The sequence below is a fragment of the Lithobates pipiens genome, unplaced genomic scaffold, assembly GCF_037356315.1.
Source record: "Lithobates pipiens isolate NorthernLeopardFrog02 unplaced genomic scaffold, aLitPip1_a1.2 Scaffold_25, whole genome shotgun sequence".
Lineage (NCBI taxonomy): Eukaryota > Metazoa > Chordata > Amphibia > Anura > Ranidae > Lithobates > Lithobates pipiens.
This window is the reverse complement of record NW_027507787.1, coordinates 210,673,519-210,687,569: the sequence shown is the minus strand read 5'-3', so window position 1 is coordinate 210,687,569 and position 14,051 is coordinate 210,673,519. Positions and strand designations below refer to the sequence as shown.

Sequence of the window (14,051 nt, the reverse complement as noted above, 5' to 3'; positions counted from 1 at the left end):
CATCTGCCGCTGGAGACCGGACCATAATGGCTGCAGGGCAAAGTTCTCTTTATTCCATAACTGCACATATTCTCCTTTCCCATCACTCCTTCCTGACCGTGTGTAGATTTAGTCCAAAATTCCAGTTGGAATTTATTTCTGACTAAAGTCTCGTACACACGGTACGATTGTTGGCCAACCAAGCGTTTGATTTTTGTCAAAATCGCGTGTGCGAGGAATTTGTCTTGCATACTAACAGTACACAATTGTCGTGCCACAAATACGAATGTAGTGACGTACTACAAGGAATTTCAGCTCTTGAGCGCCACACTTTGGGCCCCTTCTGTTCATTTTGTGTGTGGTGAGCATCGATTCCGAGCATGCGTGTTTGTACTTTCATGACCACATGAAAATCTGACGTCAAACCGTTGTCCGCCGAAAATTTACTAGCCTGTCATCCAACATTTGTTTGCCCGAAAGTTGGACAACAGTTGTCAAATGGAGCATACTAACAGTAAGACTTTAGGACAACAGTCTGTCAACAGAAAATCTCCTACCAACAATCGTACCTTGTGTACCAGACTTTCATTCAATCTTTCAACTGTATTGAAGCTTAAGTCGGTTTATTGCCAAGTTTTGACATGAAGATCAGCCAGATTCTGCCTGTTGATAAAACTCATGGAGCATTGATGAATTGCTGGCAATAACTTGCAGGGTAGGATGGGAATGGGGAACATTTGCCCCCCAGATCAGTTCTAACAAGATATGTTGGTCTGGTGGGCCCTAGAAGAGGTTCTTAATCACAAAGGCAATGATTGGAGCAGGACTCGTAGTCAGTGACACATGATGGCCATTTTTTATAAATACTGTACCTGCTCTCTGTTCAGATCTGCAGTCATAGTGTCTGACAGTGGGAAGTCTTTGGCATCAATTTTCTTTTCTGCTCTGACATATCATGTGACCAAATATTGGGAGCTGCAAAGAAAATGGATTCTGGAAGACATGAAATGATCTGTCACACTAAACCATGTCCTTTAGGATCACTTACCTTTCACCATGCATGCCAATCAATGCAGCACCATTGAACACTTTGCATGTTACACATTCTGTAGCACACAGACCAAAGGTTCACAGTCCTCGCCTGATTACCTGCAATTGTATGTGCAATTCCTGGAGAATGGAAATTGGTTTAAATCTACTGCAATTTGTAATGCGTATGGCCAACTTGAGCTCTTTTAGTCCTTGCGTTATTGTATTGAAAGCGCCTTCCCATGTATATATGGAATTAAAACTATAGCGTAGCCTTTCTCAGCTAGGTATCCTTGAGCAATGACCAATTTTTGACTCTCAGATTAGTGATTACTGAAATCAATTATCTTTTGCTCTATCGTATCTGCTACTGACCACCAATGTAAGGAGTAATTTTCCCACTGTCCACCAATGTAAGGAGTAATTTTCCCACTGTCCACCAATGTAAGGGGTAATTTTCCCACTGTCCACCAATGTAAGGCTCGTTCTTTCCACTGATCACTAATGTAAGTGTCATTCTTCCCACTGACATCCAACGTAAAGGAATATTCTTCCCACTGACGCTCAATGGAAGGGAAATTCTTCACATTGTCAACCAATGTAAGTGATGTTCTTCACAATGACTACCAATATAAGGGATATTTTTCCCATTGAACATCAATGTAAGGGACATTCTACCCACTGTCCACCAATGAAAGGGACATTTTTCTCACTAACCACCAATGTAAGGGACATTCTTCCTACTGACCACCAAAGTAAGGGACATTCATTCTACTAACCACCAACGTAAGGGACATTCTTTCCACTGACTCTCATTGTAAGGGACATTCTACCCACTGTCCACCAGTAAAAGGGCTATTCTTCCTATTGACCACAAATGTAAGGGGCATTCTTCCCACCCCCACCAATGTATAGAAGCACCTTTTTCAATGACCACCAATATAAAAGTGTCCTTCTTCCAATGACCTCTAATCTAAAGCTGGATACATACCATACAACGGTTGATTTCCTTTAGATTTACCTTCAACTATGTAGTGCAATGGCCTGCCTGATTGGACACAACTTTAAAGTGTTTAGGTTTGACCTCATATTATATGGTTTTGGTAAATCTGAAGAGAAAAAGAAATTAAAGAAAATTGTATTGTGTGTATCCAGCTTCAGGGGTTCTTCTCCACTGACCACCAGTGTAAATGGCCTGACCACCAATGTAGGGGGCATTTCACTTAGTGCACAGATACACTTTTCCACTGATCATCACTGGAAGCATAATTTTTTTTCCTTTGACCACCAATGTGAGGGAAACACTACAATTTCCACCGCCTGCATTTCTTTTCTGTTATCAATAGCCGTTTCAATTCAGGTTCATTTTACCGTCATGTAAAGCAGCCCTGGATGTCAAACACACAAATGATGCCACATTCCTTATTCTTTTATTTATTCTTTCATTTCAACTTACTGTTTATGCTATTAAACCATGAGCTGCCACTATGGTAATTATTAGCAGGGGTTCGCTGATACCTGAATTTAATTTCAAGGGTTCCGTATTAAAAAGATCAATAAAGGGCGCTATAGATTATTGTGAGAACAAAAAAAAAAAAAGAGAGAATGATGTATTTAGGTTTCTGTATTCAGTTGCAGAAGTTTATAAATGCAAAAGTGTCCCTTTGAAATGGTAGCTGGAGGCATCCAAGACATGAATAAAAAGCACACAAACAAGAACTAGTTTGTTTAACAATGCATTAGAGCTTTCATTTTCTTTCATATACAAGAAATCTGGTCACATCCATCAGCATTAAAATCACATTATGATCACAGCAAGATCAAGTTACAAATGTAAAAAGGCAAAAAAAAAAAAAAAAACCAAGATGCAAGTTCAAACTATAATACATAGAATATTAAAAAAATGCCTGGAAACCACATGCAAGGCAGTTAAGCAAATGTCGGGAATGGGAGACAGTTCCTGGCTGGCTGTAGAGGGTTAGAAAAGATGGGAAGCCTCATGTCATCTACATGACCTGTCCTCTCCAGGCGTGTTGAGTTACAGCCTGATATTACACACAATGCAGAAAACATACATGAAACATCCCATCAACACGGGTAGCTGCAATGTGCATCCCTTAGTATTAAACAGAAAGAAACTGAGACGTTAGTCACTTAGTGACCAAAAAATAGCAAACAGATCAGAACGGACGCTTTCTAATCACACGATGGAATTATTACAATCCCATGCAAAGTTTTTTCGAAAAGTTTTTTTTTTTTTTTTATCTTGAAGGTAAAAGTATTTTACATCAGGTTAACTTTTTTTTTCTTTATTTTTACTTATTAAAAAACTTTTTTTTAAAGTTCACATCCACACAAAAGTGATATTGCAGGAACTAAACACAGGAGTCTCAATCCTTCTGCTGTATTCTTCGGAATGTAAAATAAATAGAGAATCCAGCGGTGGGAGAGAAACGACCTTTGCGGTTGTTTTTGCGAAATGTTGGTTCATAAATCTGGGCAGGGATATAAAAAGTGGATGGGTGATTCAACACGCGAGTTTAGAGTTTGAATATCCGTTTTGGGTGGAGTGCCTTTCGAATGAAATATTGTGCTTACTATGACTCTAAAGGTAATGTATAGTGCATTATGATACAGGCAAACTTTGTATTAAAAGAGAACATCTGACCAACTTTAAAACCCAGCAATAAACACGTTATAACATTGTAAAAGGTGGCAGACTTTTGTTTTTTGGGGTTAATGTTTGGTAGAAAGCCTACTATTCTATCCCAGCTCTAAAATAATCTCAGTGATAAGGGCTTTGCCATGTAAATCAGCCATTCTCAAATAGGGTACTATAGAACACTAGGGTTCCACCAGTGGTTGCTAGGGGCTCCTTGAGCTTTGGTTGATTGGCCTTCCATCTGTTGGTGCCTTCATAGTTTTGGGACGATCACGCCTTGGCATAGTAAACAGCATTACACAAATGATCTTTTTTAGCTGTCTGTAAGGATGGCATTTTGTCTTTCCATGGTGGGCGTCACATTCTTCCCAATGGCCCCCAATGGAAAGGGCCTTTTTGCCATTGACCTCCATTGAACTGGTCGTAGTAAGGGTTCCCAGAGACCTGAAAATCAATGTAAGGAAAGCCTTATGTAGATTATGTACACAGGTAATCAAGGCATGCAAAGGGCTCTCCCATGAGAATGCTGTCTTATGTTCTTATAGATATATGATTACCGCTAATTTTTGTCCTAATAGGAGCCCTCCTTTAGGGCCTATTCACACTTAGATACTTGTTTGCCTTCTGATGCATCAAAAAACAGGTGTCAGTGCCCCTTCAATTCTAATAGGTCCTCAATAAGCGTGTATGGGACTTGCTTTAATTTCCCAGCACACCTCAAGGAAACCCATGCATTATTGTAGTATACATCGTGGTGCGGACAGCAGTGTTTGGAATACATATGCTGCCTTGTAAACGCACATCTGAGCAGTTACATATGGTTAGAGGCAAACAAGCATCCCTTTGAGCAAACTGTCTACACCCAGGGCCAGTCAGAGTAGATACATGCATACAGGGGTGGTGTCGGCCATTGACCTTTACAGGGTACAAATCTGGCCAGGCGACTGCTGGACACAGCTTTCCACTCACAGTGTGCACATGGGGCAGAATAATCTGTAATTCCTACCTGCAGAGAAGCTCATCGCCCATCTGAATGAGGCCCTTAGGGTCCATTCACACCTGGTGCGGTGGGGCTGCGTTATTCCAGCGCTGTCCCACTGCCATACAAGGCATTTTGTGTACCCAGTTCATGCCATTGAGTTGCAGTGGTGTCCGGCAGGTATGTGCTGAAAAAAGTACAGCAGGTAGTACTTTTTTTCAGTGCGGCACAATGGGCGCCAATCCACTGCTTTGCTCCACGCAGAGGTCAGCTTAACCTAATGAAATGTCACTGTGTAACATTTCAATAAAGTTACAGTTAAAAAAAAAAAAAGGGAACAGCGTGATGCGCCAAAATTGGCTGCATTGGTAATGCAGTGGTCCCGTTGGACTGCACCACACACCAGTAGGTGTGAATTAGCCCAAAGACAGCTGTTCTTCATGAAGCCTTAACAGACGAGCCACATCGGAACAATACTTAGAGGTTTTAATAGATAAACTCCACCCTAGATGTCCAGACTACTTCAGCTCATACAAGCTGGATAGGCTTAAAGCATAAGCACTGGTTAATCAGTTATAATCAGGGATTACCTTGCCCCATAAAGATCAAAGCTAATATGTGACTGTTTGCTGCAGGATCGACAGATTATGTGCTATTATCACCCTATTAGAGTAATAAGCCTGCATCACCCTTATTGGGATATATTGGTACACGCTCTTCTATCTTGGTACAGGATTAGTGGCGCTCCCCAGTGGTACTGTCTTAAAAAGACACCTCTAATAGCATATGATCATGGCTTTCAACCTTAACTTTCTAATACTTTACAGTAATTCACACTTTTTAAATTATACTGCACAGGCACAGAAGCACAGTTGAGATAAAAAGCAAAAATACAATGTCATATATTACAAGGTCTAAATATCATGCAATAAATTAGTACCCAGAGAAATTACAGAATGCATTCAGAAAATATTTTCATACAATGAAAAAAAAAAAAAAAAAAAAAAAATCAGATAACTCGACTTTGCATTGAATTGTCCATAAATATATCTTTTTGGTGTTTGCATATCCTTCATGTTGAAATAAAGGGAGGTTTTAAATATATATTAAGTAATTGCAATGTGCATAGTTCAAATCTGTGATTACTAGCTGGAGCAAGCAGCTATTTTTTCTTATGGAATTTCTAAATGACAAGATCTGTAACTGAAACATATCTGATAACTCAAATATTGCCCGATTCCATTTTGCTGTATGGCTAACCAGAACCTAGGGAACGGGACTAAAGCTTTATAAAAAAATAGTTTTGACCTCTTTGTAGTAGAGAGGTAAACATATACCAATGTCCGTGGTGCTACTCTCAGTTGGTCTAGGTCAGTGTAGGCAAACCAACTCTGGAGTGTAGTTGAGCATCATGGGAAATGTAGTTTCAAAACATCTGGGGTGCCAAGGTTCGCCATGACTGGTCTAGGTTGATATTTTATAATGGTAAAGATATGAAAAATAACTGGGGGTTATTTACTAAAGGAAAATCCACTTTGCACTGTAAGTGCGCTTGGAAGTAAAGTCGCTGTAGATCTGAGGGGGACATGCAAGGAAAATAAAAAAAAAGCGTTTTATCTTGCATATGATTGGATGATAAAATCAGCAGAGCTTCCACTCATTTCAGATCTACCCCTTAGATTCAGAGCGACTGCACTTCCACTTTGCACTGCAAGTGTACTTGGATTTGCCTTTCGTAAATAACCCCCATTTTATATAGCATTTTACAGGCATGACCACACCTCTTAAGCTGGTCATACATCATACATTTTTCTTATTAACTTTTCTTTAGATTTACGTTCAACTATGGAGTATAAGGGCCTATCTGATTGCATACAAATTGAAAGCATTTAGCTTTGACCTCATATTATATGGTTTTGGTAAATCTAAAGGAAAATTGTACATGACAATTGTATAATGTTTGACCAGCCTTCAAGCCCAATTGAACATTTAGTTTAAATCAGCCAAATACATTCCAGCTGCATCACATCAAATGAGGTGCCAAATCTTAACGTTTGTATTCTTAGGAGAGCAGCCACTGTCTGTATAGAAATGTCTATCCACTGCCAGCTGCTGTGTGTGGTCCCTCTGCAGAGATCTAACACATCACATTAAAGCGGAGTTCCACCCAGAAATGGATCTTCCGCAGATCTGATTCCACCCCCCCCCCTCCGGTACAACATTCGCGCATGAGTTGTGAGCTGGGAAGAAAAGAAGATTCCCGGTCACAAAATTTATTTTGTGTAGCAACATGAGGAGAAATTTAAGGCTGGATTCACACCTATGCCTTTTTAGTGCTTTTTGCATTTTGCAGATTTGCACTACAGAACGTGTTCCATAGGAAACCACGTTAAATGGACTGTAGTGTAAATCTGCAAAATGCAAAAATCACTAAAAATGCATAGATGTGAATCCAGCCTAAGGCTTCATCTGTGAAATTTTCTAACTCAATGGTGGCACCATCGGATCACAAAATGCACAAATTTTCAGATTTTCAAAAGAAGATTTGTTGGGAATTCGACCCATGTATGGCCTACATAAGTTGGACTTTAGGCTTCTAAACCACCCAGGTGATGTCAGATTTAGTCCCCGATTCCGGCCTATAATTCAGGCTTTTGTTTTGATTTGAAAAAGGCTCTTGTATCTCACAAAGACTGAGGCCCCTTTCACACCTAAGCGTTTTGTAGCTTGAGGCCTAAAGCTACAAAATGCTGGAGGGGAAAAAAATCTATTATTCTCTATGGAGATGGATCACATCTTCACTCCAAAACACCTGAAGCCTCAAAATGCCTGAAGCGCAAACAAGTTCTGGAACTTATTATTTTAAGGCAGATTTGGGAGTTTTTCTGCTTTTTACATTGATGACCTTTTGACCTGTACAAAATCGCAGCAAAAACACAAAATCCGGGCAAAAAATTGCAGGAAAAACCACAACTTTCTGCCTGAAAACGATACGCTCAGGTGCGAATGGGGCCTTACAGGTAAGTATTAAGCTGGCCATACACCAGTAGAATCTCGTGCAAAAACTTTTGTTTTTGGAACATTTATTCAGTTCTCTAATGGTTAGTGGAGTCAAATAAATGTTCAACCATAGCAATGAGAAAATTTGAAGGAGCAGAATGGAATTGTTTTCTCAAATGAATGAAATTCTAATGTGATTTACATTTGGGAAAAGGTTTACTTATTGGAATAAATAAATTAATACATTTGGGATTCCATTCAAATAGCAGGTCTGGACCAAAATTTTAAAGGCTTTTGAACAAAATAAGTGGACTCAATGATGGTAACAAAGAATGTTCTGACAAATGATTTCTCTATGAACGTTCAAATGGAAATCAACTGCGATGGCAAGCTTTAGGACAGTGGTTCTCAACTCCTAACCTGAGGACTCACTAACAAGCCAGATTTTAAGTATCACCTTGGGGAGATGCAGACTAGAATACTGCAATCACTGAGCAGCAAATTATATCACCTGTGATTTATTTCATTTATCTTGTAACCTCATCCCATGTTCACCTTCAGGACTTCTCCAGAGCCTCTCTCCTCCTCTGGAATGCTCTACCCCAATCTTTCAGACTTTCCCCTACTTTGTCCACTTTCAGACGATCCCCTGAAAACCCATCTCTTCAAATAAGCCTATCTGCCCCCCCCCCCATTACAACTGTGCGATTATTTTCTACATCGGCACATCCCCCACAGTTATTACCTCTTGTATCTCTTGACCTTCCCTCTTAGATTGTAAGCTCTAAGGAGCAGGGCCCTCTGATTCCTACTGTTTTAAAGTGTATTGTATTTGTGCTGTATACCCTCAAGTTGTAAAGTGCTGTGTAAACTGTTGGCACTATATAAATCCTGTATAATAATAATAAAAAACCTGGCCTGTTAGTGGGTCTTGAGGGCAGGCATTGAGAACCACTGCTTTAGGAAGACATAGGGGTAAATTAAGGCAAGAATACATCTGTGCCAAATGCTAATTTCTAAAAAAACAAACAAAAGAAAAGCTAATACAGTTATAGAAAGTGAATGATGTCCAGTAGCAATACCATCTTTCAGTATACCCAGAGATTTAGCTTAAAGTCACAGCAAACTTTAAACTGAGGACCCCCATATTTCAATCAGGTACCTTCCCATCATATACCGTTCAGACCTTTGGGTAATAGTTTATAATAAATGCATGTAAAGCATTATTTTTCAATACGGATACACCTAGAATAGCGGAGGAGTTAACTAGAAAGGGATATGAGAGCAGAGCATACCCTATACAAGCTCTAATGTGCCCACAAACTGTCAAGGTTGGGCCCTTTAACAGCATAGGGACAGTTCCTGATCTCAAGTGACCTTTACCCTTCTATTACATCTTACACTGAACCGATAGTATTTGGACAGACACAAAGTGCAACTAGAAAAGTGGTTAGTGCCTGGTCACACTGGGACGACTTGTCAGGCGACTTAGCCGCCTGATAAGTCGCGTCCCGGTCTGTACAATGGAACCGTTCTAATCAGAGCGACACAAGTCGCTCCGACTAAGAAAAGGGTTCCCGTACGACTCTGGGGGTGACTTGAGGCGACTTGCATTGACTTCTATAGAAAAGTGGTTTTGCAAGTTGCCGCAGCTGGTGTGTCCAAGCCGCCTGAGGCAGTCGTGCTGCAAGACGCGGTGCCTCAGTGTGAACCGACACTTAAGTGCCTTCACAAATAGGTATTCCCCTAAAGACAGGGAATTTAGGTATTTTATGAATCAACAAGTTCACTCCTTGATAAATGCCATGAAATGGATTTTCCATAATTTTTCATTCTCCATGATACAATTAATACATTTTTTTTTATACAGTATTGTCTGCTCTTTCAAATATATACCTTAATGTTAAATAATCTCTGAGCACTTTAGCATAACATCCATGGCGCTTTGCATGGATAGAACAAACAATTGTAATTATAATTAATGAAGTTGATATATTACATTTTGCATATGTTGTCTTTTTCATAGTTACATAAGTTATGGCTATGGATATGGCCTGGACATATTGCATAAAAGTATATAAGATTTATAGAGAAACCCCACCCAAGTATTTTTTGTGTCAAATAGGGTTAGGTTCAGTCACAAAAACCCAAGAAGCCAAAAGGGCCCAATAAGTCACCTTATTGAGTTTTTGCTGCTTTACAGAACCATAGTGGAGAGACATTTCCCATGCCCAGTATGGCTGTGACAGACTAGGCACAGCTTTTCAGCTTAGTTACATTTGTCACCAGCCAAGGTGAAATCTCGACATTTTACTATGTAGAGAATCAAGCAGAGGGCGAATTTTACAGAAGTTACCTTTCCCACACCCTAGGATCCTATGCCGCCTTAAAGACCTGGCATCAAAACACACCAAACATGTAAATCCATTTTTGGCAGATGTCCTTTAGTAAAGGAAAAAAAGAGCCTCCACATGCACAACGAATGCGCTGGATCCTTTGTGGCATTGCCCAATATACTCTGAACTATTATCAAAGCCATGTGTATCTTGTGACAATCCCTATGACACATGGCAGTCTCATTTAAATTGGAGAAAATATTGCACATTGTTACAAGATTGCAGCATGCTCCAGGCCTGTCTGAAACCATTACACATATCCCTGTTTATATATAATAGACACAATTTATATTAAAATATACTCTAATTCTAATGTCTACTTATTGTGAACCTACGAAGTACTCCACTAACCTTCTTGTCAGTCTGTGCACTTTATACTACACGCCTCTGATTATCCTATTCTCTAGGTAGCACTATCCACTGATGATACAAAAGCAATGCAGCAGACTGGAGGATCACATGTGACATTTGGGCAGTGCAATGATGAAGTGATGATAGATTGAGTATCAGAGAGGCTCATCAATGCATGTAGAGGTGGAATGGACACTGAGGGGTGCACCCTAACCTCAAAAGAACTGGGGAGAATGTTGTATAGGTCATAGCAGAAAAGGCATTGACCACTTCTTGTTGCTGGTAGTGCATCCTGGAACCAGACGAATAATGCAGGGATGTTGTGATGCTACATGCGGGTATGGTGATACCAACTAGATAGGAAAAGATTCAGTGCCTTTCATTCTAAGTGGAACATATACCTCTCTATGGACAATGACCAGCCTCCCTCCCTCAATCCTACATGTAACATACATTGAAGAGGTGCTCATTCTAGTTACAATTTCATACAGCAATTTGTTGCTACTAAACACAGTGCAAAGCACAGCTTTTGTCTGCTGGTCTGCAGTAGCCATCGTTCTCATGTCTGAGTCACTCCCTTAGTTTCTGAGTGAACCAAGGAGACCATATCAATGGTGGGCTCCTGTTCATCCACCTCCAAATGGATATCGATAAAGAAGGATACAATCTCCAACAGCTGACTGCTTAATGAAGAGCAGGGATGCTTGAAAGTGTACAGTTGCTGCCAATACATTTCATGTATGTAATTGAAACGATATTGCATATGGAGATGGTATCCTTCTTTATTGATTGATATAAACATATTGTATGTGGTATAAAGACATGTGTCTCACATAATTTTTATTAGGAACATCTTATTTGTCCATTAGTGCTTCATTTGAAGACTGACCTCTTATAACGTGTTTCGAAGGAAGCACCTCTTCATCGGAGCCAACTCCCATTCCAGTTGGCTTTGATGAAGAGGTGCTGCCTCGAAACAGGTTAGCAATTATATTAGAGGTCGGTCTTCATGTGAAGCATTAATGGACAGATGAGATGTTCCTTATGGAAATTATGTGAGAAGCACATCTTTATACCACTTTTGTGAGCACAATATTTTTATTTTAACCACTTAAAGATTGAGAATCTCACACTATGCCAGTTTGCACTCTGTATCATTTACATTCTTATAAGTTAATCTGCTTTATCACACTATCTTTAGCCAAGCTGAGAGTTCAGGCAGCAGAGGGTCAAGGTCAATTTTAAAACAAAGTAATCACATACAATGTACTAAGGCAAATAGATTAGTACACCTAAAAGCTCATAGAGGCGTTCTCTTCACTTTGTGATGCATCAAAACGAACATCGGGGTTGATTTAATAGAACATGAAAGCGCAAAATCTGGTGTAGCTGTACATGGCAGGCAATCAGCTTCTAACCTCAGCTTGTTCATTTAAGCTTTGACAAAAAAAAAAAAAACTTGGACGCTGCAGCAGATTTTACACTCTCCAGTTTTAGTAAATCAACTCCTAAGGCCTGGTTCACACCTATGCATTTTTTAGTGCATTTTCAGTTTTGCAGAAACACACTACAGTCCATTTAACACATTTTCCCACGAGTCATGTTCACATCTGCACACTTTTATGGGTTTATTTTTTTTTCTTCTGGTTTTTGGTTCCATAGACTTCAATGGTTTAAAGATGTGTATTGAAAAAAAAAATGCAAAATGCTCCTGCAATGCGCAAACTGCAACCTGCACAAGTGTGAATCAGGACTTAGTCTACAATCTTCTTAGCATGCCAGACAGTGCATATCTGGCCACTAATTGTTTTTTTTCAGGGGTCGGACTATTAGGATAATGCTGGAAAGCTAGAAGGAACATGGCCTGGTGCCACCTGGAAGCTAGGTGCTTTTAAAGCAAGTAGGAAATTAATACCATAATTAAAACACAACTTGTGCAATGCCTGGACTATCCGTGTCACTTTCAGTGTCAATTATCACAGTTGCCAAGCTTTACTTTTCAGTAACTCTAGCCCTTGTTATATCTATTTTCTATCTATATCTAACTAAATTCCTCCAACCACTCTTGCTTCTAACTTGTCTTTGGAAAGTCTTCTCTTGGCAAATGCTTCCATGGTAATGTTGATCATCCTTTACTCCTTCTTACTGTTCTGTGGTTGTCTCACAGCAACCAAGAAAAAATAAAATAAAAATACAGAGTTCCCCGGGGGAAGAGTAGGCAGTATCACATGAGGCTCAGATGATCAAGAACTACAGGGCTCCTCTTTTAAATAGCTGCACATCTGAGCCTTTCAAACTAGGATCCATAAAGGGATGGCCACCATGCTGGTAAGATCCAAGGAAGTCAGTTTGGTGAGGCTGATAACACTCAACACAATGAAATGCATAAAGCAAGCACTTGCTGGCACATCTTTCTTTAGTGGCCTTGTGAGATATAACCCTAGCATGGTGGCATCCTGGTATAAAGTCTTGCTTAAGGCTGGGTTCACACAGCTGCGGAGGACAGCAGGAGTCCTGTGGGACCCTGTTCTTTGTTTCAGGGAGGAACCGGGCATGCATTTTTGCCTGAATTCGTACCAGAAATGGAGCCAAAGACGCACAGCCGCCCGGGAGATGTGTGAACCGGCTCCATAGAGAGCTGGTCACACCCTTCCGTCATGCAAATTGGATGTGGGTTTAAGAATTGGATGCGGAATAAACCCACATCCAATTTGCACAAGTGTGAACCCAGCCTAAAGAAGCATTAAAAATCAACTGAAATACTCCCTTGCACAAGCACGAGTCAGTCAATTACAAAACAGTAAGGAAATATTCTACCACTTGCTACATGAAAACCATTGCCAAGGATGACTTGTACCTGCTTCTTGACTTAGATAAAAGCAAGAACAAGCTGCAGATTTACATCTATGATAAATACAGGAACTGTAGCATAAAAACATAATGCTACATGAACACCCCCCCCCCCCCCCTCACCCCCACATCTTGCTCAATCATATCTTATTTTTGTCATAAAAAGCAGACGGCCAATAAGAAAAATATGTCAGGGTAATATACATGCCTTATTGTAAATAAATACATATTTACATTAATATACATATATCATTTCCTCCACTTGGTGAAGGTTTGTATTGGAATCTCTATACAACCATCATACTGAACATAGAAAGAGAAACATAAAACATTTTGTTATTTGGTAGCAGAGGAGAATACAAAAGCTTGAAAACCAGGAGCAAGATTAAAAAAAAAAAAAATATATATATATATATTTATAATGTCCCATAAATCAGTGCAGAAACCAGACCAGCTCCTTCATTTGAAATTGGCGTAATCTGAAAAGATGTCAATAAAATCTTGTACCACTTTGTAGCAAAATTCATACTGTTCCTGCAAAACAAGACAGACATGGATTAGATCAGAGGTTCAAAACCATCCATACACCTTGGGGATACGGGAACCTAATTGGGGTATGGGACTGCATCTCTAAAATCCCAAAAACAAGATTCTCAGTTTGATTAGACTGCTATTCCATGTTTTTATGATTGGTTTAAAAAAAACAGCAAAATCACTCTGGTTGTAGACAGCTTGTGTAATTGCGATTTGCCTTTTACAATAAATAAATATGAATTTAATTTAGCCTTTTTTTCCTAGCTATCCA

The 14,051-nt window shown here is 39.7% G+C and overlaps 1 protein-coding gene across 1 annotated transcript in view; it reads right to left on the bottom strand.

Annotated features, from left to right (window-relative positions):
- Positions 1 to 13,436: 13,436 nt before the first annotated feature.
- Positions 13,437 to 14,051, bottom strand: part of PTPRE (protein tyrosine phosphatase receptor type E) — a gene marked incomplete in the record, with an annotated part of 298,322 nt that continues 297,707 nt past the window's right edge. Inside the window, 1 exon segment of the mRNA XM_077455513.1 lies at positions 13,437 to 13,780. Within this exon segment, the coding sequence (XP_077311639.1) occupies positions 13,706 to 13,780 (75 nt within the window).